The sequence below is a fragment of the Tachyglossus aculeatus genome, chromosome X1, assembly GCF_015852505.1.
Source record: "Tachyglossus aculeatus isolate mTacAcu1 chromosome X1, mTacAcu1.pri, whole genome shotgun sequence".
Lineage (NCBI taxonomy): Eukaryota > Metazoa > Chordata > Mammalia > Monotremata > Tachyglossidae > Tachyglossus > Tachyglossus aculeatus.
In genome coordinates this window covers 86208407-86235478 of record NC_052101.1, presented here as the reverse complement: position 1 = coordinate 86235478, position 27072 = coordinate 86208407, and the positions used below count along the sequence as shown (strand labels likewise).

Here is a 27072-nt window from a genome sequence, read left to right as displayed (position 1 = left end):
CGGGCTGGGTCCCTGCCATGATGCCAGAGGGAGAAAAAGCCTGAGCGAGGTGATCCGCCTCCACTCGGCCCTGGAAGGAACCAGGCCTCCGCAACAGGTAGCGCGGCCTGTCTCTTCGGTCTCTCTCTCCCTTTCCCCCGGACTCCTGGGTTCCCCCACCCCCACCCCCCGATCACTTAGGCCGGGGCACTTTTTCTTTTCCTGTTGGTTCTCTCTCCGGCCTCCTCCTCCCCTCCCCGCCCCCTGCTCTGTTGCTCTGTGTGACCTGTTCTCTCGATTGTAGCCCTTTCCCCTGTGTGGTCATGACGGCCTCTCGGCACAGTGACTCTCTGGTGCTGCTGTTTGGGGCAACTGCTGGCGCGCAGGGGGCTAAACTGGGCTCGGATGAGCGGGAGATAATTCTCTTGGTGTGGCAAGTGGTGGATCTGCACGGCGAGAAGGTAGGGACGGCGGCCCTCCACACCCCGGCCCCGGGGGTGATTGTGTCTGGGGGTGCGACTGTGGCGCAGACTGGGTGTGATTTGTGTTTATTTGTGATGCAATATAACTCAAGGGGACTCAGCGCCCCCAGGGCCCGGGGGCCTACAGAGCCTTATAAGGAGGGAGGCAGATTTTGTGTGTGTTGGGGGGTGGGGGGGTGGATTCCCCAGTATAATATCCAAGGCAAGGAGATGCGGTCCCTGCCCTCAAGGTGCTTCCCATCGTAATCCGGACTGTGATCTATTTAACTGTGATTGCGCCCTTTATGAGGCTGAAGGCAAGGCAGGAGGGGGCTTCCTGGGATTCCACCAACTTTGCCCTCCTTCTTCCTACCCTCCCACCCCCGGGTCTTATGGTGCAGAGGTCACCCTGGTCCATTCCATCTGGGCCCCCGATCTCCCCCCCCCCCCCCCCCCAAAAAAAAAAAACCCTAGCCTCAGAGTGCTTCCAGGTAGTGTGTGTGGGTTAAATGCCCAGGGGCCAGTCCCCAGCTGACCCTTGCTTCTTCTCTCTCCCCTCTTCTACTCTCTTCCTTCCCTCCCCCTGCCCACCCTGGGTCCAGGTGGGAACCCTGCACAAGTCTCTGGTGAGAGCAGACAACCCAGAGCTGAGCGAGTCGGTCAGGGAACTGAGTGGACTGAGCGCCGAGGGACTGGCCCATGCCGAACCCCTGGACAAAGTTCTGCAGCAGGTGAGGGGCTGAGAAAAGGATGGGAGGTGTGGCCAAGGTGTGTGTGGGGGAAAGGGGGCCGGGGGGTGGTGTTGCTGAGGCAGGGGAGCTCTGCTCTCTTAAATTCATTCCACTGTTGACCTTGAAAAAACTCATCTGGATGCTTCCCCATCCCCATCCCCTGGAGAGGAAGGATGTGATGCAGATGGGCAGCTGAGCATCTTTCTGGGGGAGCAGGGGCGATATTTCACTAATCCAGGCTTTTTCTCCCCTTTCTGTCTCTCATCCCTTTTCTAGAGAGGAGGATTGGGGGAGGGAAGCTTATCATGTCGTGGTGACTCAAATGGGTTCTTGGGTGAATCTGCTTATGGGATCCGGGCCCCAATTTTCCCCTCCCAAAGCCTGAGGGACAGTTCTTGGGGGTGGGAAGGAAGCTCTTTCTGGATCCTGTTGACCCAGAGAACTTGAGAGGTAAAGTACAGTTGTGAGTGAGAGGCTGGGAGTTGAGGGCCGGTGGCCAGATCTTGGCTCCATCCTGCCCCATGTTCATTCACCTCCCACACCCGAACTTCTCCCCCTTCCCCCGCCCCCCCCCCCCCCCCGAATGATGGCAGGGCGGGCCAGAGGGAGAACCCGCTGGGGCGGTAGGACTGGTTTAAACTTCGGGTGACACAGACGGCTTCTGGAGGGGGAGATTGGAAGGGAGGGTGTGGGTGTTGACACCGATGCCAGGGGTAGGTGGTGAAAATTTCCTAGGGTTGAAGTTGAGCAAATAATTTTTTTTTTCCATAGAACGAGGGCCAAAGGTGATCAATACTGTCAGGGGGTGGGGCGTGTGTGTGTGTTTTAGAAGGAAGAGGGAAGTATTGAGATCTGAAGGGACTCAGCCTCCCTCTTTACCCCAGACAGGGTCTAGCTGCTGCATGACCCCAATTTCCCAAGTACCTGTAGTTGGAAGTTGGGATGGGGGGGTCGGGGGGGAAGGGGGAGGTGTGGCTGTGGGATCCTGCAGGCATACAGGTTAGGGCCTGTCCCAGCTCCCGCGGCATCTGTAACTGCTTGGCTAGGTGGGGGGGAGTGGGGGGGAGGGGGGAGAGAGAAAGAGAGAGAGTGTATGTGTGTAGTGGTGGGAGAGGTGTTGCAGTGTTTACCTTCAGCACAGCATGCTTTTCTGTGACACCCAAAACTTTATGAGTTGTCAATATATTGATACAAAGTGACATTATGAGTAGTAGAAGAGATTCCAGTGGTCTGAGGCAATGTTACCTGGGAGTCTGGGTGTGGTGCTATGACCAGAGTGCCAGGTGTAGAATGGCGGGAGGGAAATGTTGGGGACTAGGTCTGGAGGAAAGTTTTGCTATGAGCCTGAATTCCAAACAGGCCAGTCGAAAGCAGCTTTTGCAGGGCTGGGCTCTCTGCTCCTGTGGATCTGTGGATCCAGTGTCTGTGGCTGTGTGAGCCTAAAGGCTGCTAGGCCTTTGCTTGATCTAGGGGCTTGTCTCTCGATCAGTCAGTGGTATTTATTGAGCTCTTAGTGTGTGCAGAGCACTGTACTAAGTGCTTGGGAGAGTATAACAGCACATCTGTCAGGCAGGTCCATGTGTTCAGTCCAGAAAAAGCTGATAATGGTTGGGGTTCTGTGGTTAGAACTGAAACCCTAGCCATGGCCTGTCTGCCGGGGATGTGGATGGATGGGATAAGGTCATTGTGGTGGACCAATCCTGATCTTTAGAATATAATAATTGTGATATTTGTTGATCATTTACTATGTGTCAGGCACTGTATTAAGCTCTGGGGTGGATACAAGCAAATCAGGTTGGACACAGTCCCTGTCCCACACAGGGCCCACTGTCATGAATATCGAACTGGGACCTCCCCCCTCTTCCTTGGGGGGAGTGGGTGGTGGTTCTCACCCATGGCTTTGAGAGGGGAAAGCCTGGGGGTTAAGCACTGAGATGTCCTTGTCCCTACCATTGTCTCCTAAAGGGGAGCTCCCATTTTCCACCCATGCCCCTAACCCACCCAAGCACACCTAAGGGAAGAAGACTGGGAGTCAGGGCTGGCAGAGTAAGGGTCAGAACTGGAGGTCAAGGGTAGTTGGTGCAAGGCAGTAAGGGATGACTTAGCTTGGAGCAGAAAAGAGTGAAATCTTCCCAAGGTGAACCCATACAATTTCTGCATGTGCCTCCCTCCCTCTCCCTCTTCCCTCCCCCTGCCACACACATACTGATTGGTGGTCTGGACATCTTGTTTGGAGGCAGGGATGAGCCAGATGACCTTTGAGAGACTTGCCCCTGGAGCACAGGGGCATGGGGGACAGGAAGTCCCAACTCTACCAGTGGCCTGCTATATAACCTTAAACAAGGACACAAGGTTTCTGAACTTCAGTTTCCTCTTCTGTACAATGGGAATAAGGTACCTGATGTTCTTACTTAGACTGTGGGCCCTGTGAGGGACAGGGACTGTCCTATCTGATTATCCTGTTTCTATCCCAGCACTTAGCATAGTGTTTGGCTATGCACATAGTAATTGCATAATAAATACCATTATTACTGTTATTTTTTAAGGTATTTGTTAAGCACTTACTATGTTCCAGTCACCGTACTAAGTGCTGGTGTAGATAGATAATCAGGTTGGACATAGTCCATGTCCCACATGGGGCTCCAAGTTTTAATCCCCATTTTACAGATGTGGTAATGGAGGCACAAAGAAGTTATGTGACTTGCTCAAGGTCACACATCAGATAGGTGGTGGAGCTGGAATTAGAACTCAGGTCCTTCTGACTCCTGGGCCCATGCTCTATCAACTAGGTCACACTGCTTCTCATTATTATTGTCCCACTCAGGCTGGCTTCGCTTCTCCTCTGCTCCAATCTGCCTGAGAGGAGGGGATTTGTAGTGACGATTACAAATCTGTGGGTTTGAAGGAATCATGAATTTAGTATGCAACATGACTATCATCCTGGAGGCCCCAGTAGTGCTCCAACTGAGATAACCATTCCCTTCCTGCCTAGAGGGGTGAGTCCTAGGCAAGGAGTCAGAACATCTGGGTTCTATTTTGGGTCCTGTCCCTGTGTTGCATGGCTTAGGTTCTCCAAACCTCAGTTTTCCCAGGTGAGTCTGGATTTGTTCCTGGTCTTTAGACTTGTACCTTCCTGAGGCCATCTCCTCTCTCTCTTCCTCCTCCCTCCACTGCCTTCAGCTAGCCTTGCAATTAAGGCTTAGAAGGCTGTGAGATCCAAGATGGCAAGTGAAATATTTCCTTAGGGTGAACCTGAATATACTCTAGTTGGCCAGTTCCCAGCCTCTCTGCCATGGAATTTTTCCATCTATCAGCTCCTTACTCAGTGACTGGGTCTCTAGGTCCCCTTGCCTTCTCCCTCTGCACAAGCCAATCTCTAATAATCCCCAAGATCCCACTGGAGATGGGTCACCATGTCCAGAAACAGTGGGAAGGTTGGGATGACTTGGGAGGACCCTGCCAATGGTAGGTGTCTTTGAAGCTCATTGTAGGAGTTTGGAGGAGGCTGGGACACTCACTGACTCCCCCAAGACTTCCGAGTCGCATAGTGGGTGTGTAATTTGAACACTGAGCTCTTCTTGTGCCCCTGCTTCTTTTGAGGACTGGTGACCTGGATGGGCCTCTTGGGGTAGGAGGAAAGACTGGCAAGTGTGAGATTTTGGCCTGAATTCAGCCAAGTGGAGGGGGCCTGGGACAAGACAACTCAGGTGGAGATGGTGGCAGATGGGACTGGTCGGTGTCTCCTTTGCCCCAGGCTCCCTGAGGGAGTTTGAGCTGCCCTTGCCTAATCTTTCCTTGGCAGTCAGAATGGCTTCCCTGTCTGATTTCAGCAGAGATAGAGGACTCTCTCAGAGTGTGGAGGAGTGTGCCCTTATATCTGCTACTATAAAGGCTAACTATTTGGGGTCTCTGCAGAAAGTAAGAAGCTCCTACTCCCATGTCCTTCCATAGTCACAGGTCTCTTCCAAAAGAGGATCCTGTCCTGGATTCTGGGGAGGTTCCTGATCCTAGTGGGGGTCATGGTTACTTAAGATCCCAGTATATTTCTCCACCAGAGCACACCCTCTTCCCTCACTCTGCTCCCTCTCAGATGAGGAAAATAACAAGAGAAACCACCCCAAATTATGGAAAATGCTGTCCAAGTCTAAGCCTCTCCTGTCCCCACTCAGAAGGGCAAGTTTTGCTGTTTTCTCGGAAAATTCCTCCCATCTTTCCCAGAGTGCCCTCCTTTCTCCGCTCCCCTCTGTAGCTTGCGGTGGTTTCCCTGGCCACTTTCCTTAGGTGGTGGGCATGGAATTCAGCTGGAGGAAATGGAGGTAGCAGGTGGGAAAGGGTGAGCAGCCGGGTCCTGACAGTCTAGTCTCTGTCTCTGGAAGTTAGTAAGGGTTTGTTTGGGGGTGGGAGTTGGGAGGGAGATGTTTCTGCTGGGAGAAACCATTGCTACCTGTCTCTGCATTCCCCTTCCATAATCACTCCCCTCCCGCGACCCCAGTCCATCAGAAACCTACAGTAGAGCCAGTAGCAGCAATGCTCCTGTCTTTAGGGGACAGGAAGGAACCCTAACTGAGGATGGAGAAAGGGCTGCTCTTGCCTTAGGGAGACAGAAGACTCCCAGCTCTTCCTTCCCCCTTACAAGTCAGGAGCTCTTAGGACTGCCCAGGACATTTAGTGGTACAACATCAGAGGGTAATTGGTGGGCATGGAGGGGTTGGGGGAGAAATCCCCCAGTTGGATCAGTGGGGTAGGAGGAGATGACATTCACAGGCTCCTGCCATATGGGAAACTGCTAGTGCAGGGTTGTGGGCAGAGGGGCTGCTTCGCCCTTCAGCTTTGCTGAGCACATGCAGCCCTGTCCTGCCCCCCACCCCTCTCCAGGCCCTTTGCTCTCCTCCACCAACGCATCCACAAACCCTCCACCTGCAGACTGAGGTGCTGCCGTGGGAGGCAACACCCTGGCGGCTGGGGTGGTGGCTGCATGTCCAGGCCCGTCCAGGGCACAGCCAGACAAGTGAGTGGGAGGGGAGTGGTGGCTGTTTCATCAGGGCAAAGCAGAGGGGCTGGTTCATGGGGCCCTGGGTTCCACTTTGGACGGTTGTCTGGCTCCGTCTCTGTGTCAGCACTCTCTCCACTAGCCTCACCATTATCCAAGCAGACCAGTGTGTGGATTGGGTAGCCCTGTCCGCTTTCCCAATTTCCTTTTCCTCCAGTTTATCAGAGTAGAGTAGGGTACCTCCTCTGGTTTTTGTGCTGGGCAACAGTCATCTGTGGGGTGGGGGAGGGGGAATTTCAGACCACTTGGGTTCTGTATGCAGCCTTGCCATGAGAGACTAAGCCATTGCTCCTTGGCATCAGTCCATATTGAGTTGTGTGTGTGTTTTGCCCCATCCTGAGGGAGCACTCTGGGGACCTAGCCCTTGAAATTTTGACAGTTGAATGGGGGAGACTGGGCAGACTCACAGATCCAGTCATGTAGTTCACAAAACCTGAGTAGAATCATCAAACTCTACCCACATCATTACAGGGATCTCTCTAAATAAATGCTCAACCCAACCAGAATGCAGATTCTTGTGCAGATTAGGGTTCTCAACCCCCTTGAGCTGTTGGAGGAGGAAGGGCAATTTTGGGAGTCGCTGCTGTGATCGCACCTAAACTGGCATCATTTCTTCCTGTGTGAAGTAACCAGCCCGATTCTCTGCTTCCCCTCCCGGCCTTTGCTAGGCAGAGAGGGCAGTCAACTCCTCCACCTACATTCTTGACATCTGGCCCCAACCCATCCATCTGCCTGTTAGTCCTCTGTGGCTCTTAATGTGGCTACTGAGTGTTATGGGCCCAGAGCTAGGAGTCCTGCTGGGTCCCAGACCCAGGAGTCCTGAACTGCCAGGCAGCATCCATTATTCTTCTTTCCTGAGAGTCTAGTCATGCAGTTGGGATTCCAGCTCAGGGAAAGGGAGCCGAGCTGAACTTCAAATCAAGCCTCAGCATCCTCACAAGCCCTTTGGCTCTGTTGCTTTCCTCCCTTCCTCTTCTGCCCGCCCCCGAATCCTGGGCTTTCACTGTAGCCCATGAGCCCCTCTGTGCTGAATAAACACCAGCCTGGGCACTGCTATTGATCAATAGGCTTGGGGCTAAAGATCAAACTGCCTAGGAGGGTTCGTCCTTCACCTGAGGGGGAGTTGCTGGTGTGTGTGTGTGTGTGTGTGTGTGTGTGTAGGGGAGGACACATTGCTGATAACCCATGATGGGGGATGAGGGAGGTTGGGGGCTGGTTTGGCTTTATCCGCTGGACATCCATCACAGAGGAAGAGACTGAGATTAGACCTGAGCAAGCAGCCCTACTCTGGGTGGGCTTCCGGGGGCCTGTGAATTGGGAGGGTGTGGTATGTCGCAGAGAGCACACAGATGTTTGGGTATGGACTGAGTGCTAGGTGGGCATTCCCAAGCAGGAGTCATGGGGAATAAAGCCCAGAGACTGACATCTGGTCAGTTCCCAGCAAACACTATCTACTGGGGCCCCTGGCCTTTAGGGTGCTGCCACAGAGAACTGATTGCCCCACCTGTTTGCAGCCCCAAATGGTTGGTCCACCAGAGCTATTAGGCTAAGTGGTCCTAATGGACCCCTCTTCCCATAAAGCAAAGTCTCAGTTGGTCCCAAAAGAGCACAAGAGTCAATCTGATCCTCTCAAAATCATGTTTAAATTTTATGGTGGGAAAACCCTCCGGGTGTCCAGGTGCTGATTGACTCAGGCACCGGTCACCTCGGGGCCGCTTGGGAAAACCCTGTGACCCGTTACACACAGTACCATACTGACTCAAGTGGCCTCCCTGGATTTCCTATGGGTCCGGGGCCTCCCTAGCCACATTTGGAAGGTTTGGCAGAGGGCTTGTGGCAGGAGCAGGGGGTAGTATGACCTCAACCCCAGGGTCATTTGTAGTCCCAACTCTGTTTGGGACCCTCGTGAGTTTCCAAGTTCTGTTCAGTGTGGTCACTCCTTTAGGACTATGAATAAAAGCAATGGGGGTGGGGGTGGGGGGGCATACCAGACTAGATCATTCCTGGCCCAAGAACCCTAATTTCTAGCCTGTGTGGAGGGGTTCTGATAGAACCTGATCCCCAGCAGAGTTGGCCCTTCCTATCTTGAGGGCATGCATACTCCAGAAAGTTAATGCGGATGGCTCTTTGGGGCCGGAGCAGTCTTAAACTGAGCACTGGGGCCCTGGGGCAGGGGAAGATCGGTTGCAGCAGTGGGAACCTCTGTCCCGGGGCAGAGAGTCCTACAGAGGAGGGCAGTAAGTGGGGTAGAACCCAGAGACAAGTTTGCCTCCTCTACTGAGCGCTCTGGCTAGGACCAGGGTTTCTGTCCTGTCTCCTCTGGTCTTCAGAGCAGAGCTGTTTTCTGTTGCAGACTACAGGCTGAGGCCAGAGGAGTCTCCAGAACAATAATGATAGTATTTGTTAAGCACTTATTCTGTGTCAAGCACTGTTGTAAGCGCTGGGGTAGATACAAGTTCATCAGGTCAGACACAGTCCCTGTCCACATGGGGCTCACAGTCCAGAAGGGACCCCAGCTGGCAGCAGGGGGTTGGAGCAGCCTCTTGTTCTTCTGCCCCTAGATCTGTAAACCTAATTGGATCTCTGAGAAGGGGAGCAGGTGTACCAAGACCAGTCCAGACCCCTGGAGTCCAATGATGGGCCAGGCTGATTCTGATCTGAACCCAAGGCAGCGGGGTGGGACCACCTGAAATCGGACAACTCTGGGGCACAAAGAGAGGCAATGACAATTACTCAGCTCCCTGGGATGCCACTAGCTAGGGTGGATGGGGGGAAATCAGTGAGGAGGGGGGAACTGAGCACTATAATCCTAGTTCTACTCTTGATGTATTGTGTGAGCCTGGACTAACTCTTTAGTCTCTCTCTGAGCCTTGTTGTTCCCACTTGTAAAATGGAGTGGCAATCTCGGGCCCTCTGCTCCTTCTTGCCAAAGAGGGGAGAGGTGAGGAGTGGGATCATGGGAATCTGGTGCTCAGTAGAGCAGTATCCAGGCTAGGCCTGGACTGAGAAGGGGTGGCCCACCCTACTCCCTGTCCACTGTCAGGTAGGCCGGACCCTTGAATCTCTCAGGTTGTCTGGGGTTGTGCACAGAACCCTTGGGAAGGATGGTTGTGATCCTCTCTCCTGGGCAGGGGATTATAGGGTGGAAGGCTCTTGAACCCTCCTGCCTAGGCGGTTTAATTGTTGTGTTAACAGATGCCACACTTTTTATTAGGTGCAGACCCCTTGAGAGCTGAATGTTGAAGGCTAGTGTTGGGCCTCTTTACTAAGGTGTAAAAGGTCCCCTTCCTCCCCTTTTCCCAACTTATGTAAGCAGGAGACGGGGGAATGAGGAGCCCTCTGAACCGGGGACTTGGTATGGGTCCCTGCTGAACTGAAGGAAGGATTCATGATACCTGTCACACTGCTGGTTGAATCAGATTGGGGGGAGGGTGAAGGTTGGCTCTGCACTTAGGAAGTGATCCTGGTGTGAGTTGAGGTCACTTGTAAGTTCAATTCATTCCCCTAGGAGGATTTCTCTCCCAGGCTCTGAATCAACTCACTCCAAACAGACAATCCAGTGGCTTCTTGCTCAGGTGACTCCTCCTCTACCCCCATCATCATCAATGGCATTTATTGAGTGCTTATTGAGTGCAGAGCACTGCACTAAGTGCTGTGGAGAGTACAATACAGCAGAGGTGGTAGACACATTCCCTGCCCACAACCAGCTTACGCTCCAGGGGCCTAGAAGTGAGTATTGGTCTGGGTAGCTGTTCCTTGCTCCTTCCAGAATGAGTCCCTGTCACCCAACAGGCTGCCCTATGAAGGGGAGCTTAAATAGGCCGTTGAGCACGGGGGTAGGTCAGGAATGGGTGTGGAGGTGGTGGAGGGATACTGTTTCTACTCAGGCTGGAGGGGTTTCTATTGAAAATGTCACACAGCTGGGTGCTCCCCTCCCCCTGTCCTTGCTCACTGCTTGCATATTGTGCATTCTCAGGAATGTTTGACCAGTGACTCTGCCACCTCCTTGAGATAAAACTGCCCTGAGAGGGGAAGGCTGGGGGTGGGGTAGGGTGCTCATTCTAGCCTTGGGGCTGGTGATGCAGAGTGGGAGAGCCCTCTCTACTGATCAAAGATCACAGACCCTCAATTTCCCTCACCCAGAACAGGGTCTGTAGACACATGAGGGGTAACCCACAATCTCTGGTCTGGAGGTAGGAAAATTGCAAGAGTCAAGTGGGCAAATCCAGGGTCCCTGCCAGTTTTAAAGAGGGCCAAACGGGGAGGTTCCTCTAGGTGGCCCCGTTTGACCACCAGTGCCTCCACCACAACTGCTTCTGGACAGCCAATTTGATTTTCCTCTCTCCCCCCCTCAGGCTGAACTGTGGGAGGCTCCTTTTTCAGTGGGACTGGTTTTTCTCAGACTAAGTCTTGGTTTCATTGGGGCAGGCACGTGAGGGCTGCTGATCACAGCAACCAAGGCTGGCGTCCTCATCCCGCCGCCCTCCTTCTCATCTCCCCCCGCACCCCCACCATGTGCTGCTGGGCAAACGTTCAGTGCTGCACACGGATCTTGTCTCATCAAAATGTGCCCCTCCCCGCCCAAATCCCCCCTTCCTCATCTCCCTCTGCCAGGGAAGCCGCAGAATCCTGTCCAACCAGTTTTTCAGCTTTGGATGTTCAAACTTTCCATGTACTGTTTCCGCCTCTCCACGCTTTGCAGCTCAGCTCCCTGGTGATTAGTGTGCTGGGTGGGGACAGGACTACTAAGTCCATGGAGGCTCTTTTTCTCACCCACCCTGCCAAGCAGAGTCTCTTCCCCACCATCTCTTGCAGCCAGGCCCAGTCCAGGCAGAAGGGCTAGGCAAGCAGATGGCAAAGCTGCGGGACGCTGAACTCAACCCCTTGGGGGAGAGGGTCATGAGGATTTAACTTTGTGGTATTTGTGAAGCGCTTACTGGGTGCCAAAGCACTGCTAAGTGCAGGGGTCTATATAAGGTAATCATGTCGGATATAGTCCCTGCCTCATGGGAGGCTCATAGTCTAAGGGGGAGGAAGCCAAAGAAATAAGTCAATTGGTGATTCCAGTTGCTAGCCTTGGCCACCAGAGGAGTGGACACGGACATGAGTGAGCACCTGGGAGCCATTGGCATGGCCTTCATTTGACCAAAATGTGTTCTTGTTGTTCTGGGGGGGGGGGGGGTGTGTGTGTGTGTGTGTGTGTGTGTGTGTGTGTGTGTGTGTGTGTGTGTGTGTGTGTGTGTGTGTGTGTGTGTGTGTGTGTGTGTGTGTGTGTGTGTGTGTGTGTGTGTGTGTGTGTGTGTGTGTGTGTGTGTGTGTTGGGGGCGGGGGTCACTCACAATTGTATGGTTTCTCTCCAGACTTGTCTGCTTCTTTTCTAAGTACAACACACAACAGACTGAGCCCCCTCCTTCCTCTCCCCCTCCTCCCCCTCCCCATCCCCCCCGCATTACCTCCTTCCCCTCCCCACAGCACCTGTATATATGTATATATGTTTGTACGTATTTATTACTCTATTTTATTTGTGCATATTTATTCTATTTTATTTTGTTAATATGTTTTGTTTCATTGTCTGTCTCCCCCTTCTAGACTGTGAGCCCGCTGTTGGGTAGGGACCGTCTCTATATGTTGTCAACTTGTACTTCCCAAGCGCTTAGTACAGTGCTCTGCACACAGTAAGCGCTCAATAAATATGATTGAATGAATTAATTAATTTGGGGAAATTGATCCATCAGTGGTATTTAAACACTTACTGCTTTCAGAGCACCCTACTAGGCGCTAGGGAGAATGCAGTAAATACAATCCTTGCCCTCAAGGAGCTTACAGCCTAATGAGGGAGACATATTGAAATGAATTATGGGTGGGTTGGGGGGGGGTGGAGAAGCAGCAGGGTACAGGGAAATGTACATAAGTGCAGTGGGTTTGGGGTGAGTTCCCAAGTGGTTTAAGCACTTTTCACTTGAGGCACCTTTCTGTCTATCACCATTTTCCCCTCCCCGGTACACTCTGGATCAAAGCAACAGCAGAAACTACTGGACTTTGAAAGACCCACTATGTGGGTCAGGATAAAACTCTTTGGGCTGGGGCAGGAGGGACACACGGAAGGGCCTTGGGGCTTAAGGGGAACAGAGGGCTCCAGGATTCATGCCTCCACCTGCCTCCTCTCCCTTGGGCAGCCTTGGGAAACCCTCTGGCCCAAGTGGGGAAGGAAGGTTAAGTTTACCAGAAATCTGGTTACTTGATTGCGGGGGGGGGGGGGGGGGGGGGGGGGCAGGGGGTGGAGGGAGCCAAGGGGGACAGAGTGTGAAGAGGAGGGAGGGAGGGAGGGGACTTGATTGCCACCCTCCACTGGTGCCCCACCCTAGGCATTCGCCCAGGCCAGAGGGCTGGGTGAATAATAATAATAATTGTGGTATTTGTTAAGTGCTACTATGTGCTAAGTATAGTACTAAGCTCGAGGATACAAGATAATCAGATCCCATATGGGGCTCACAGTCAAGGAGGAGGAGGAAGAATGGGTATTGACTCCCTATTATGCAGATAAGGGAACTGAAGCGCAGAGAAGTTAAGTGACTTCCCCAAGGTCACACAGCAGGTAAGTGGCAGAGCCTGGATTAGAACCCAGGTAGCCACTGTGTTGTTGGCTACCAGTGTTGTTGCCACTTGAGCCCAGTGGCAATGGACATGAGTGAGCATCTGGTAGCCAGTGGCAATTGAGCGCAGTTCATTCATTCAATCAATCAATCAATCGTATTTATTGAGTGCTTACTGTGTGCAGAGCACTGTACTAAGCGCTTGGGAAGTACAAGTTGGCAACATATAGAGACAGTCCCTACCCAACAGTGGGCTCACAGGTTAGAAGGGGGAGACAGAGAACAAAACCAAACATTAACAAAATAAAATAAATAGAATAGATATGTACAAGTAAAATAAATAAATAGAGTAATAAATATGTACAAACATATACATATATACAGCTGCTGTGGGGAAGGGAAGGAGGTAAGACGGGGGATGGAGAGTGGGGGCGAGGGGGAGAGGAAGGAGGGATTCATTCAATCGTATTTAGTGAGCGCTTACTGTGTGCAGAGCACTGTACTAAGCGCTTGGGAAGTACAAGTCAGCAGTTCATTCATTCAATCGTATTTATTGAGCGTTTACTGTGTGCAGAGCACTGTACTAAGCACTTGGGAAGTACAAGTTGGCAACATATAGAGACGGTCCCTACCCAACAGTGGGCTCACAGTCTAGAAGCAGGCTCAGAGTAGAGAAGCAGTGTGGCCTCATGGATAGAGCCTGGGGCTGGGAGGCAGAAGGACCTGGCCTCTAATCCCAGCTCTGCAACTTGTCTGCTGTGTAACCTTGGGCAAGTCACTTCACTTATCTGTGCCTTAGTTATCTCATCTGTAAAATGGGGATTAAGACTGTGAGCCCCATGTAGGACATGGACTATGTCCAACCTGACTACCCTGTATCTACACCAGCACTTACTATAAAAATGCCATTTTTTTAAAAAAAGAGGGCTGGGGCAACCTCCTGGTGCTGGTGGCAATGGGGAGGGGGAGGCTTGTTGTGGAAAATTGGAATTTGACTTTCATTTGTTTTTGTTTTTTCCCCCTTTCTATCCTCCCACTCCAGGGGCAGGTGTGGGGAATGGGAGGTGCTCATGCTTCCTAGGCCAGCATCTCCCTACTGACGCCGTCATGTCTGGTCATGTGTTTAGCATCTTAGGCAGGGCTGGTGCTGCCTTTGCTCTTCCTTTTCAGCTGATATCTATCTGATCCTGTCATTCTCCTCCTCAGACCCCTCCAGGAATTCTGTTGGCACTTCCAAATCTAAACTTCAGACTGCACCACCCTCCACCCTAAGCCTTCTCTCCTAGCAGGTGGCCTAGTGGAAAAAGCCTGGGCCTGGGAGTCAGAGGATCTGGATTCTAGTCCCAGTTCCGCCACTTGTCTGCTGTGTGATCTTGGCCAAATCACTTCACTTCTCTGTGCCTCAGTTCCCTCATCTGCAAAGTGGGGATTCAATCCCTGTTCTCCCTCCTACTTAGATGTGTGCCCCATGTGGGACCTGATTATCCTGTATCTCCCCCAGTCTGATCTGACCGTATTGTGTCTACCCCTGTGCTTGGTACATAGTAAGCATTTAATACATACTGTTATTATTATTGTTATTATTATTATTATTACCTAACTGCTCTCATCTCACATTCCATCACAACTCATGTACTCTGTTCCAGCCAAAGCAACCTGCCCCCATTAGCGTACCATTGCATAAGCTGTCCCTGCTCCTTTCCTTAAATCCTAAAGTCCTGTCCTTCCATCATGGGGCAGAGCAAATTAGAAGCAAATCCTAGACTAGGTTGGAACTAAGCCTGGGCAGGAATGAGGAAGCCACAGGCCCAGCTTTCTCCTGGAGAGAGGTGGTCCAAAGAGGCCGAGAGGCTAGGGCAAACCTTGGCTCTGAACCTCCTCTGCTCTACCCTGCCCCAGAACCGGGACATTTGACCACACAGCAGGGACTCCTTTAATGGTCAGTCCTTGGCCCCAGGCAAGGGGACAAATGACATGAATCAGTAATTGGGCCCTGCCGATGATGCCCCTCTGACCCTCCCTCGGGCAGGGTGCCGCTGTGGAAAGCTAGTCAGGATGTCATCCGGCCCAGCTGGCCTTGTCTTTGCTCCCCACTGCTCTCGCGCTCCACATTGTCCTGAGCCCAGAATGTCCCCCCTCTCCCCTCCTGCAGTTCAGCCAGCTAGTGGCCAGTGACTTGAAGCTGCTGGGACGGAGCTGCTACACCCTTTGCACTGATGGCCCACTGCTCATCCGGCAAGCGCTGCACCCAGAAGCCTCCAAGAAGGTAGGCCCTGGGAACCTGGGGACGGGGTGGGGCGGGGAGCCTGGGCCCTGAGGGGCAAGGGGCAGGAGGGGAGAGACAGTTGGGGCTGGTGCCCAGCCTTAATGGGAGCATGAAGGAGACTGTTTGATCAAGGACCTGTCTGTCCCCTTGTCGCTCCCTGCAGAACCTGGTCCTCTCCGATGACTTCTTCTCTTTCCATGACCTGCGCAAGGAGTTTCACACCCAGCACCCAGAAGCCGGCCCCCCTCACAGTCTTACCCTTCACTCCATGGCTGATTGTATCCTCAGTGAACCCTCAGGGGGGCTGGCGGGGGCGAGGGTGTTTGTCCTTAGCTTAAGGGTTCACCCACCAGGCTTAGTGGTCTCTGTAGTTTATCTGGACAGCGAGGCTGGCTTGGTCAGGAGAGTTTCTCTGGCACTTCGCTGGGAAAACTGAGTCTGAGTGGCCCACTGAGTCTTGGGCAGAGCTGAAATTTCCAAAAAAGGGAGTTATCTTCCCCCCTCACCTGCCCCCCAGCCTAGTTCTTTGTCCACCAGTCTTTGAGCCTATGCTCTGCCCCTTCAGAGCCATCCTACCCCCCATCTTTCAAGCTCTGGGATTGCTCCCGATTCTCCATCCCCCCCCCCCCCCCCCCTTCATCACCCCAGTCATATTTCTGGAGGGACTCTTCCTTCACCTGCTCCCACCAGACCTGAGCCTGGGAGCTGACACGGATGCAGCAGAAGATGACTTTGGGGTGTGGGACGTGAGGATGATGGTGGCAATTTTCCACAGTCTGCGCTCCAAGGACCATGGTGAATGGTGGAAAGGAAACGGGGTTGGGGCCTCATCTCCCAGCATTTGGAAGCTCACTCGACCCTCTCCCCATGACTCGTCTTCACACCTCTGTGACCTTCCTCTCTTCCCTGTCCCTGCCATCCCATCTCACATAGGCACCAACGATGGATTTACTGAGCCCGAGACAGTGAACTACAAATATGAGACTGGCCCTTGGTGAGATTTTGCTCTGTTCTCCCTGGGGGTTGGTGGGGGAAGGAGGAAGGCCACAGAGGGCAGGTAGGGGGTGTCCTGTTGTGTTTGGCCACCCATCTGCCCATGCTAAGCAGTTGCTGGATCTGGGCAAGTCTGTCTGACTCTCATGGACTGGTCCAAGAGGATGGCAGAGGAGAGGCAGGGCTCACTGGGGGGAGCAGGAGGGCTGGGTTAGGCAAGGGGGAGGGGTAGCCCAGGTGGGTAATGGGGAGCCTGCAGGAGTGTAGAGCTCCCTATCCAATGATGATCCTAGAGGAAAGGGTAGCCTTGTCAGACTGATATCCCCCACTCCTTCCCCTTCCAAGCAGCAGTAAGTCTGAGGCAGTGGACAATGAGACTGTGATCCGGGCAAGGGGGCTGCCTTGGCAGTCATCTGACCAGGACATTGCGCGTTTCTTCAAGGGGCTCAACATTGCCAAGTGAGTGATTGGGGCAGGGGAGTGGTGAGGGTTGGAGTGGTGGGAGAGGGCCGGGGGGGGGAAGAGGCAGGACACACACACCAGGCCCCAGCCTCCCGCCCATCATCCAGTTGCTCTCGTACCTATGCCGCCAGAGGCCTGGGAGAGAGTCCTTGTGCCTGGGTCTCAATGCCAGGTGTCTGCGTGGATCTTTGTGTCACTTGGCTGGGGTTGGGGGCAGTCTCTGCTTCCTGTTCCTGGGTCTCTCGGGAGTCAGGCAGATGACAGCAATGGGTGGTGCCCGTGTCTGAAGTAATTGGATCTCTCTGGTGTCAGGGGAGGCGTGGCGTTGTGTCTGAATGCCCAGGGCCGCCGGAATGGAGAGGCCCTTGTTCGCTTTGTCAACTCTGACCACAGAGACTTGGCCCTGGAGAGGCACAAGCACCACATGGGAAGCCGCTACATTGAGGTGGGGAAAAGATGCCTGGTTGGTGGTGTGGGGGTGTGTGGGGGGACAGAGTGGGGGAGAGGGTGGGAGGGGAGAAGAGAGGAAGCGAGGCATCGGTTGGGGAGATAGCATTGGGAACGAGAACTGGTCGGGAAAGAGTGGCACTGCCAACTTGATATCATGTGCCACCTCCCTCTACCATCCCTTATCCACCTGGTCTCTGTCCTCTCCCCCTGCTGACTCACTCACTAGCAATTTCCATAAGGAGTCGCAGGGGTTGGGCTGGGGGAAACAAGGGGAGCGGGGACCAGTGGGAGCTGGAAACTTCCTTCCACCCACCCCATGCATCGCTGCTGTCTGATGTTACAGGTCTACAAGGCAACAGGGGATGAATTCCTGAAGATCGCAGGGGGTGAGTGAGTGTTTTGAGCGGTGGGAAAAGCACCGCAGTCCTTCAGTCATGCTGGTCAGGAACAGCCCAGCTGTGGGGGATACGTGGACTCCAGGGAATCGGGTGATGCCAAGGAGGGGCTAAGGATAGAATAGGGTTAAAGCTGAGTTACCCCGCAGTCTATCTCTCCATTTTCCCCCCTCCCTCCCCCTCCACCCCTTCCCCTTTCCTCACCTTCCTCTGGGCCCCTGATGCCTGTCTTCCCTTTCATACTTTCCCCTCCCTAGGCACATCAAATGAGGTGGCCCAGTTCCTATCCCGGGAGAACCAGGTGATCATTCGCTTGCGGGGGCTGCCGTTCTCGGCCACACCAGACGATGTGCTGGGCTTCCTGGGGCCCGAGTGCCCGGTGACAGGTGGCCCTGAGGGTCTGCTCTTTGTCCGGTACCCGGACGGGCGGCCCACGGGCGATGCCTTTGCCCTCTTTGCCTGTGAGGACGCGGCCCAGAGCGCGTTGCGGAGACACAAGGGCATCCTAGGCAAACGATACATCGAACTCTTCCGCAGCACCGCTGCCGAGGTGCAGCAGGTAATGCCCACCTACCCTCCCTCTGCCCCCTGCCGGCAGAGCCTGGCCGCCCGCCCCCATCCCCTGCTGGCCGGAGCACAGTGGCTGAGGCGCCATGTGTGATGATGCTACTATGCCTCCTGGAGTTCCACCCCCACTGGGGTGCAGCAGGCGATCAGGGTCAAGGGGGACTGGGCCGGCGACTTGCAGCAGAGACCGGCAGAGATGGAGGCCCTCCCTGGCCTGCCTCACTCTGCCTTGCCCGGCCTGGCCCGGGACGTCTCCGGCAGGTTCTGAACCGCTACCTGTCGGCACCACTGATTCCGACGCTGCCACCCCCCTTGTTGCCTGTGCTGCCCCCGCCGTACGCGCTGGCGGGCAGCTGTGTGCGGGACTGCGTGCGGCTGCGAGGGCTGCCCTACACGGCCGGCATTGACGATGTCCTGGACTTCATGGGTGAAGCCACGGCTGACATCCGGCCCCACGGTGTCCATATGGTGCTCAACCAGCAGGTGAGGGAGTGCCCTCCTCACCCCACCCCACCCCCATCTCAGATCCAGCCTCTCATGATGGTTGGGGAGAGGGCAGGGCAGGGCATTGCGGGGCACCTCGATTGACCTGGCCCACGGGCCTTAGGCCAGACCAAGGGAAACATTAGGCAAGACAGGGAGTCCTACCTCCCCTCCCCCATTTTGGGCCTCCTCCCCAGATGATGATGCACAGGGCTCATGCAGTCCAGCTGTGGGTCAGGCTGGGTACAGGCTTGGCTAGGGCCTCATTTCCAAGCTTGCAGTCTTTCAGATTGTGCTGGCTCCTCAGACTCCCCAGGTCCAGAAATCTGGAAGAAATGAGAGTGCCTGCTTAGGGGACAGGCTAAGCCCTGACCTCCTGCCTCTTGTCCTGTGACTCCCTGTCTCCACATCTCTCGTGCGTAGGGCCGGCCGTCGGGTGATGCCTTTATCCAGATGAAGTCTGCAGAACGGGCACAGGTGGCGGCCCAGCGCTGCCACAAGAAGATGATGAAGGAGCGCTATGTGGAGGTGTTCCCCTGCTCCGGGGACGAGATGAGTCTCGTGCTTATGGGAGGTTCTCTGAACCGCAGCGGCCTCTCCCCACCACCCTGCAAGCTGCCATGTAAGTGATGGGCCTGGGCCCACCCCTCCCTTCCTCTCCCCCCTCTTCCTCTCTCTCCCTCCCACCAGCCCAGTTAATGCTGTGGATCCCTGGGAGAACCACAGACTAGGAGCCGGAGACAGGGAGGGTTGGAGGCCAGAGGAGCTTTGGCTGTGTAGTGCCATAGGTGGCCCATCAGCCCGTCGGTTGGAGAAGAGCGTTTCATTTCTATCTCCTCTCCCCTCTTTCCAGGTCTGTCCCCTCCCACCTATGCTACTTTCCAAGCTGCCACAGCCATGATTCCAGCAGAGGCTGCTGCTGCTGCTGCGCTGTACCCTTCGCCGGCTCTGCTTCCCACGGCCCGAACCCCCCAGGCCCCTGCCACTGCCCCCACCTCTGTGGCCTATTACCCAGCACAGGCCACTCAGCTCTACATGAACTACACAGCCTACTACCCCAGGTAGAGTGAGGGAGCAGCCAGGACACCTAGGGAGGGGAGTAGAAGGATTGGGTTGGGAGGAAGGGGAAGGGAGGTGTCCTGACATTCTCAGGTTACTCCCCCAGATGAATCTGGGAAGGAAGGGAGGGAGGGAGGGAACTGGAGATGGAGAGTGTGAGGGGTGATTACCTTTTGACAGCCAGGCAGAATGTTCCCTTCCGAGGATCCTCGGTCCCACCCTCACCTACCCTGTCCCGAAACCCTGACCTGTGGTTTGAGGATCCAGATGGTTTCTGTTGGTTGCTCCACCCCAACTTCCAGGTTGGGGTGGAAACCCTGGAGTCCTGTACCCCATCCTGTACTTACTCCAATGGGTTTTATGTAGTCTTCCGTCATAAATGACGGATGAGCCTCCGTCAACTAACGAAGACCGAGAACCTGTGTGAAGGAATAGGTTTTAGCGCTAGTGGTTGGAGTGACTGGGTTAGGCTGCGGTTGGTTCATCTGGTGGGACTGCCTGCTTCCAGCTCCCCGTCCCTCCCCCACTGATGTACTCCTTCCTTGGTCCCCTGTATCCATCAGATCCCCCTTTTTCCTCAGTCCTCCTGTCTCCCCCACCACGGTGGGCTACCTGGCAGCACCCCCAGCAGCTGTTGCTGCAGCCTCAGCCCCCTCCACCCCAGTGCTGCCTCCGGCCGGGGCCCTAGTACGGATGCAGGGACTGCCATATAGCACAGGCATCAAGGACATCCTCAGCTTCTTCCAGGGATATCAGGTGAGAGCCTTCCTCCTCCAAACCCCTGACTCCTATCTTCTGTCCTCAGCTTCTTCTAGGGCTACTGGGTGAGGAGTCTGCCCCATATCTTGGGATACCCATTGTCTGACCTCGTGGCTGAAGGGGACCTCATGGGGGAGGCAGAGATGTCTTGGCATGGATGGATTCAGGGACAGATTGGGGCAGTGGGATAGATGTGGGCTGGGCACAGATCTGTGGAAGAAGGGGAGCAGAATGTGTGTGTTTGGGGCAGGGGAGGCGGGGAACGGATGGACGGGACTAAGGTTTGGACCCAGGGCTGAGAGCACCTTCGCTCTGGCCCCCCACCATCCTCATCCTCATTCCCATCCTTGCCTGGTCCCTTTTGGGCAAGGTGAGGTGGGGGTGGCTAGAAAATTTGGGTGCCCCACTCCACCCTTTTTTTTCCCCTTTAAGATTGTGGCTGCTCCTCTCCTTTTTTCCTCCCCCAGAGTCTCTTCTGGGGCTGGTCCAGTCCCCTGGGGTGTACTGTCCATGGGAGCAGATTTCCTGGGGGACTCCAGGCTAGATCAGTCCTGAACCAAGCCCAAGGGGTAACCTGCAACCTGCCCTGGAGCTGAAGGAAGGAAATGGGTGACTGAGAGACTCTTAGATCTCTGGCTTCCTCCTCTTCCGCTTGGGCGGCATTTGGCCAGAGTGGAGGGACTCTGTTCTTGGGGAATGGTCTTCCAGTCTAGGTGGCTCGGCCTGCTCAAATGGGCCATCTCTGCTGCCAGTGGTGATAGATACCATCGGCCATCTCAGCCTCCTGGAGCAATGGGTCTCCCCCTCCTTAAGGAAGCCAGGTCCAGGATGGGACAGCTTTTCAGCTGACTATTCTGCTCACTGTCGTCTGGGTCACCCCCTGCCTTTGTTCTCCTCTTTGGGAACCAGAAATAGGCCATTGTGATGATAAGTCAATCAATGGTATTTATTGAGCACTTACTGTGTGCAGAGCAGTGTGTGAAGCACTTGGGAGAGTACACTTTAACAGAGTTGGTAGGCATGTTCCCTGCCCACAAAGAGCGTATGCTTGCTGTTTCTCTCCTAGCAACTGGGGGGATCCACCCCAATCCATCCATTCCTGGTCAGAACTAGCCTGGGCTCCCCTGGAGTTGACTATTTCAAGAAACCCTGGATTCAAGGACTGTGGGGAAAGTGGAGTATTTCTGGCCCTATCTGAGAGAGGGAGTGGGGGTAGGAGGGGGAGGAGCCTGGGCTACAGATAGGAGAGCCATAGACCTATGGAACTGTGATCTGGGTCCTATGGGGAGCCACCTGTTATCTTTCCCCTCATCCTCTTCCAAACCAGAGGCCTGTGATGCTTGGTTTGTATGTGGCTGGTTTGAACTCTTCTGTAGGTCCAAGGACTGCTCCCTTTCTTCCTTTCAGAAGGAGCTCCAGGTCAGCCCACTCCCAACCCGAACCTATGGGGCTTACCTTGAATCACTGGGAGGGTGTAAACTCCCTGAGATATAACTGCCTGGTCCCCCTCCCCACTCTTATCACCCCCACTTTGGTTGGCCCGTGTCTTTCTGAAGAAAGGAGGGAAAGCAACACCCCTTGATGCCATCCTGCAACCTGGCCCTCCCTTTCCAACTTTCACCTGAACTTTCTTGCTTGTAGGTGCTCGCTCCGTGGGAGGGTGACGGCCCCCTGGGAGCCCGACTCCGACTTGCTCATTCCAAATCTCTGATGAGACCTGAGTGTTTTCCGACAGGGCTAAACTGACCCAAAATGGTGGCTTTCTTGCCTATCAGCTCTTTGAAGGGTGTCCCCTCTGTCCACACCCACCTCCCCTTAAATGTCTGACCCCTTTTCACCCTGCTCCCCTAACCCCCTTCACATTCAGAATGAAAAGTTGGGCACCTATGCTCTTGCTTCCTCTTTCTTGGGAGAGTAGGTTGAACAGAGGCCTGGGACCCTGCCTAGCCCATGACACTGGGATTTTGATTCTTTGTGCCACACATTTTCTCTTTATCTCACCTTCATTAGGCTCCACTCAGTCTGGGGCAGAGAAGTCTGTGTGGCCCTCCTAACCCACAGTATCTTCTCTTCCCTTTTCCTCCTTGGTACTCTGGCTGACTCCCCTGATGGCTAGGGCCACACCCAGCTGTCCAAACCTCCCTTGAGGTTTGTGTTGCCCCTCCTGGCCTGTCTCTGAATCTCTGTCTCTCTGTCTCCCATTTTCTCTCTCTCTGGGAGAAAGAGAAATCCAGAGTGGTGTTGGAGCTGCGACTGTTTCTTGGCTCCTCCACCAGCTTACTGACTCATGTCATCCTTACACTGTAGTATGCCACCGACGACTACACCGGTTTGATTCCTGTGAGCGATCACACCCGAAGTGTGCTGCAGGCGCCAAAAGAGTGGGTGTGCCTGTGACTGGGTGAGAGAGAGAGAGAGAAAGGACCCCTGACAAGGTAAGCCAGGATAGGGGAAGGGGGTGTCAGAGGGGTCAAAGGAGCTGGGGACCCTAGCTTTCTCCCTTCCTCCTGCCATGCATGACAGTAACCTACCAGCTGTCTCCTATGCCAATCAACCAATGTGGGAGCCAGGGAGAGGGAGGGTGTGATTTGGGAGGAATCTGTGGCTTGGCACAGGAGATTTAGGTTCTCAGGGGCTTTCTGTGGCACTTCACACCCTTTCCACACCTCTCTTAAAGTCCTTTAACTCCCCCAGCCTTTGGCTCCTTCTATTTCCTGTGGCTGAGCCAGGTTTCGGGGAGGTGGCTGACCGAGAGGTCAAAGCCTCCCCCCGGCCCTCTCTTCTGGCCAACTTTTGCTCCGTGTCACCAGATCTGCTCCACCGTGCTACTCTGAGGGGAGCTGCTGTTTGGGTTCTTTCAGAGCTTCTCTTTGGCCACTCCCATATTCTTACACTCTTGCTTTAGTGGGCAAATGCAGTCTACAGAGTATGTGAGCAAACAGAACATAAAAATCATGGAGGAGGCAGCTTCCTTGGTGTAACTTGAGGCACTGCTAGGGGCCACCCAGTGCCAAACCTAGGTGGTGTTACCTCTGTACTGGATACCCCTTGGGCATGCTGGATACCTCCCCTGGGTCGGGGTGGTCTTCAGTTCAGAACTGCTAGTGTGGCCTAGTGGGAGTCAGAGGACATGCGTTCTCATCCTCTGCCACGTACCTCCTGTGTGACCTTGGGCAAGTCACTTCCCTTCTCTGGGCTTCAGTTCCTTCATCTGCAAAATGGGGATTCAGTACCTGTTCTTCCTCCTACTGATTCTGTGAGCTCCATGTGGGACCTGATTATTCCATATCTACCCCAGTGCTTAGTTCAGTGCTTGGCATATAGTAATACAATTATTATTTTTTTATGGTATTTGTTAAGTGCTTACTATGTGCCAAGCTCTAATTATTATTATTCAGGGGTTAACTACTCCTTTCCCCTTCTCACAATGCATCCTTGGACTGGAAAGAAGCTGGTGGATTCCTGGAGGGTGTGGCATTCTGGGTTTTGTCCCTAGTATTCCAACAACAACAAGGGTCTTCCTCCCTTTCCACCCAGTTTCCATCTTTGTTCCTCTTGGGTCTCCCATCTCCCCACCATCCCCCTTATCTTGCCTTGTCTCTCTCTCCCTCCAGCTCCCTGCAGATACCATCCTTGTCCTTTATGCTCTGAGCGGACAGCCAAGTGGGGCAACTCTGGTCACCTTCCCCAGCCTGGACCTGGCACAGCGGGCAGTTTCTGAGCAGCAGGGGCAGCCCCTGGGCAGCTGTCATGTCCATCTCTTCCCCAGTGTGACCACGGAAGGGGTGAGGGAGGTCAATGGGCCAGATGTGGCCCTCCGCCCTAAACCCCCACCCCCAAATTTTTCTAACTCCTCAGTCTTCCCCCATGTCCCAAAGTAAGTGTGTGGGGGAGGAGAAAATGAAGTTTTGGAATATTGTGGAGTCCCCAAACCCTGCGTTTCATTTTCTTCCCCTCGTTACATGGGCTGGGATGTTTTGTGTCTGCTGGGGAGACACTGTGTGTGCGTGTGTGTGTGTGCACGCACACGCGCAACACGCAGATAATGCAGGCTTCTGGGGCTGCAGGCCCCCCCACCCCCGACTCTTGTGTTTTGTTTTTTGTCTTTTTGTTTTTAACCTTTGCTACCCTGCTCCAAGTGGGTCAAAGACTTAGCCATGGGGCCACTGCAAAAGTAGTTTTCTAATCTCTTCCCTCTCCCCGCCCCCGGCCGCTCCCTTGCCATACTGCCAATGGGAAACCCCACCTCATTCCTGATTCCTCCCCCCCAACCCCCTGCTGCTCTCCCCTCCTATCCTGCTGGAGCATCTCATTAAGTTATATATTTTTTTATTTAAGCCACGTGCTCCAGCCAGGGGGAGAGTGGAGGGAGAGAGGATGGAGGATGTTTGTTTATTTTACATTTGTATATTTAGAGCCACTTTAGCAGACCCAACCTAACCAAGCCCATGTGTGGGAAGTGTCTGTGTGACTCGTAGGTGTGTGTATGTGTTTTACTCACCAGGCAATGTCTGTGTGACTGTGTGTGTGTGTTTTACTCACCAATGTGATGTCTCCTCTTCTCACCCTCTTTCTTCTCTCCCTCTTCCTTAAAGAAAGAGATCCTACTCTTTCCACGCCATCCCACTGTCTGGGGAAGGGGTGGAGGTCTCTGCCCTTCAAGCCCCAAATCAGGGGTGGGTTGCCAATATGGGGTCCCAGGAGCAGGACTGAATAAATGTGGAAACTCCCAGCCAATTCCCTTGGTCCTCTTTCTTTGGATGGTTCCACGTCTCATCGGCCACATGGGTGCATTGCTGCCCTCTCCACCTTCATTTACGAAGGTGTTCCAGCCAGTCCCCCCCACCCCAAAATCAATCAGTGGTGTTTTTTGAGTGCTTACTGTGGGTTGGGAACTGTACTAAGGGCTTGGGAGAGGATGGAACAGCATAGTTGGTAGATGTGTTATACTTTAAGCTTGTTGTGGGCAGGGAATGTGGCTGTTTATTGTTATATTGTACTCTCCCAAGCACTTAGTACAGTGCTCTGCACACAGTAAGTGCCCAATAAATACAACAATGAATAAATGAATGAACGTGTTCCCTGCCTACAAGGAGCTTATAGCCTGCAGGGGGAGGCAGACATTAAAATAGATGAGATAGAGGAAATGCCCCACAACCCTCCCTTCCATCGTATTTTACGCAGCTACTCTGTGGCCCAGTTTGACACTCATCCCTTTGGATCAGGTTCAGTAGTGCATTTCCACTAGATTTTGTCTGCTCTAGAGCCACATTTTTTGTTGTGGGGGTGGGGGGGCAGGGAAGGGTGTACGTTCATTTAAAAGTGTTTATATTAGTAACACAGGGTCCCAGGATGTATTGTTTTCCAGCACTGGTAGGGCCCTTCGAGCTCTCTGAGCACATTGCAGCTCAGCAGCCAAGGCTGGGGTAGCAGGGGGACCGCTGGGTGGAGTAGCTGAGGGCAGCTCAGTGACAAAGCCCTTCCTGTCCACACTCCCTAGTCCTGGCTGCTGGGAACGGGTTTGAGGAGTGACAGTGTCTCTGCTCTGCTTCAAGGTCGTATTCTGACTGCAGGTGTCGCTCCCGGGCCATGTGGCGGGGGAGTAGATCCTCGCTTTCCCTGAGGTTCAGTCCAGGGAGAGGAAATGCTTGGGAGCAGAAGGGGGAAGGAAGATGTTACCACAGATGTGAGGTCACTGAGCCAGCCTAAGGAAGGCAGGTGTCGGGTTACTAGCCTTCCGTTTCTAGTCCGTGGAATTGGCCGCCCTTAGCCCACCCTGAGTTCCTTTGCTGCCCATCCTACCCTGACATCCACAGGATCGCAGATTCCGAAGATCCGTCTAGCTGTTATTGGGTGGAAATGGCCCCAATCTCAGGAGAGAGTCACAGAACAAATCATGATTTAAGTTTCTGGGCCTGCCTTCGGGTGGAGACTGTAAGCTCGCTGCAGGCAGGGGACACGTCTACTACCAACCCTCTGTTATGTTGTCCTCTCCTAAGTGTTTAGTACAGTGCTCTGCACATAGTAAGTGCTCAATAAATACGATTTATTCCTGTGCAAGCCTCAGGATTATCAAGCGGCTGTCCTGTTGGAGTGCCTCAGTTTCCCCTGGAATTTTGGAGATGAGTACACGAATCTCAGACCTCTCCTGCAATTTCTGGTTACTTGGCCCAACTGTGGGGCATGTTTGGGTCCACCTGATTCTCTGAACGGACAGTCTCCTTTCCCAGAAACTGCTGAAGTTGAAGCTGAGCGGCACCGTGAGTGATAGGAACCTGGAGTCAGAATGGAGCTGGGCCCTGAATGAATCCATCCCAGAGTGCCGGAGAAGAGTGCACTCTGGAATCCCAGTATTGTCACTGATTTGATCAGCATCCACCAACGGCTAGCACCAGGCTTGGAACTGTCCACTTTCGCCAGCACAGAGTTGATTAAACCGCTTGGTAACCTTTTTAATTATTACTAAAAAGCCATCTTTTTGTGTAGCTATCAGGATCTATCTCTTTATTGTTATCACAAAAAAATTCATGTGGCCTGCATATGTTTGGAGTTCTGTTCACATGAGACGCAGCGTGGCCTAGTGGATAAAGCACAGGCACTTAACTTCTGTGCCTCAGTTGTCTTATGCTGTCGAGTAGTTTCTGACCCATAGCGACCCCATGGACACTCCCTCCCCAAATGCCCCACCTCCACCTGCACTCATTCTGGTAGTGTATCCTTAGAGTTTACTTGGTAAAAATACACCAGTGGTTTACCATTGCCTCCTTCCACACAGTAAACTTGAGTCCCTGCCCTCAACTCTCTCCCGTGCCGCTGCTGCTCAG

At 53.8% G+C, this 27072-nt stretch overlaps 1 protein-coding gene across 8 annotated transcripts; it reads left to right on the top strand.

Annotated features, from left to right (window-relative positions):
* Positions 1 to 15: 15 nt before the first annotated feature.
* ESRP2 (epithelial splicing regulatory protein 2) lies at positions 16 to 26780 on the top strand. 8 transcript variants are annotated; one of them, XM_038740200.1, is made up of 17 exons: positions 16 to 97; positions 284 to 440; positions 1043 to 1171; positions 14967 to 15080; positions 15244 to 15358; positions 15771 to 15875; positions 16014 to 16074; positions 16419 to 16532; positions 16848 to 16980; positions 17329 to 17371; positions 17638 to 17939; positions 18209 to 18430; positions 18854 to 19052; positions 19284 to 19491; positions 20053 to 20245; positions 22556 to 22683; positions 26479 to 26780. In XM_038740200.1, the coding sequence occupies exons 2-16, from the start codon at positions 303 to 305 to the stop codon at positions 22643 to 22645; spliced, it is 2166 nt and encodes a 721-aa protein (XP_038596128.1). In that variant the 5' UTR covers positions 16 to 97; positions 284 to 302; the 3' UTR covers positions 22646 to 22683; positions 26479 to 26780. The 8 variants fall into 8 exon arrangements, with proteins under 8 accessions (XP_038596128.1, XP_038596127.1, XP_038596129.1 ...); XM_038740199.1 differs by having other exon boundaries at positions 26466 to 26780; XM_038740201.1 differs by lacking the exon at positions 26479 to 26780 and adding an exon at positions 26310 to 26457.
* Positions 26781 to 27072: the final 292 nt, after the last annotated feature.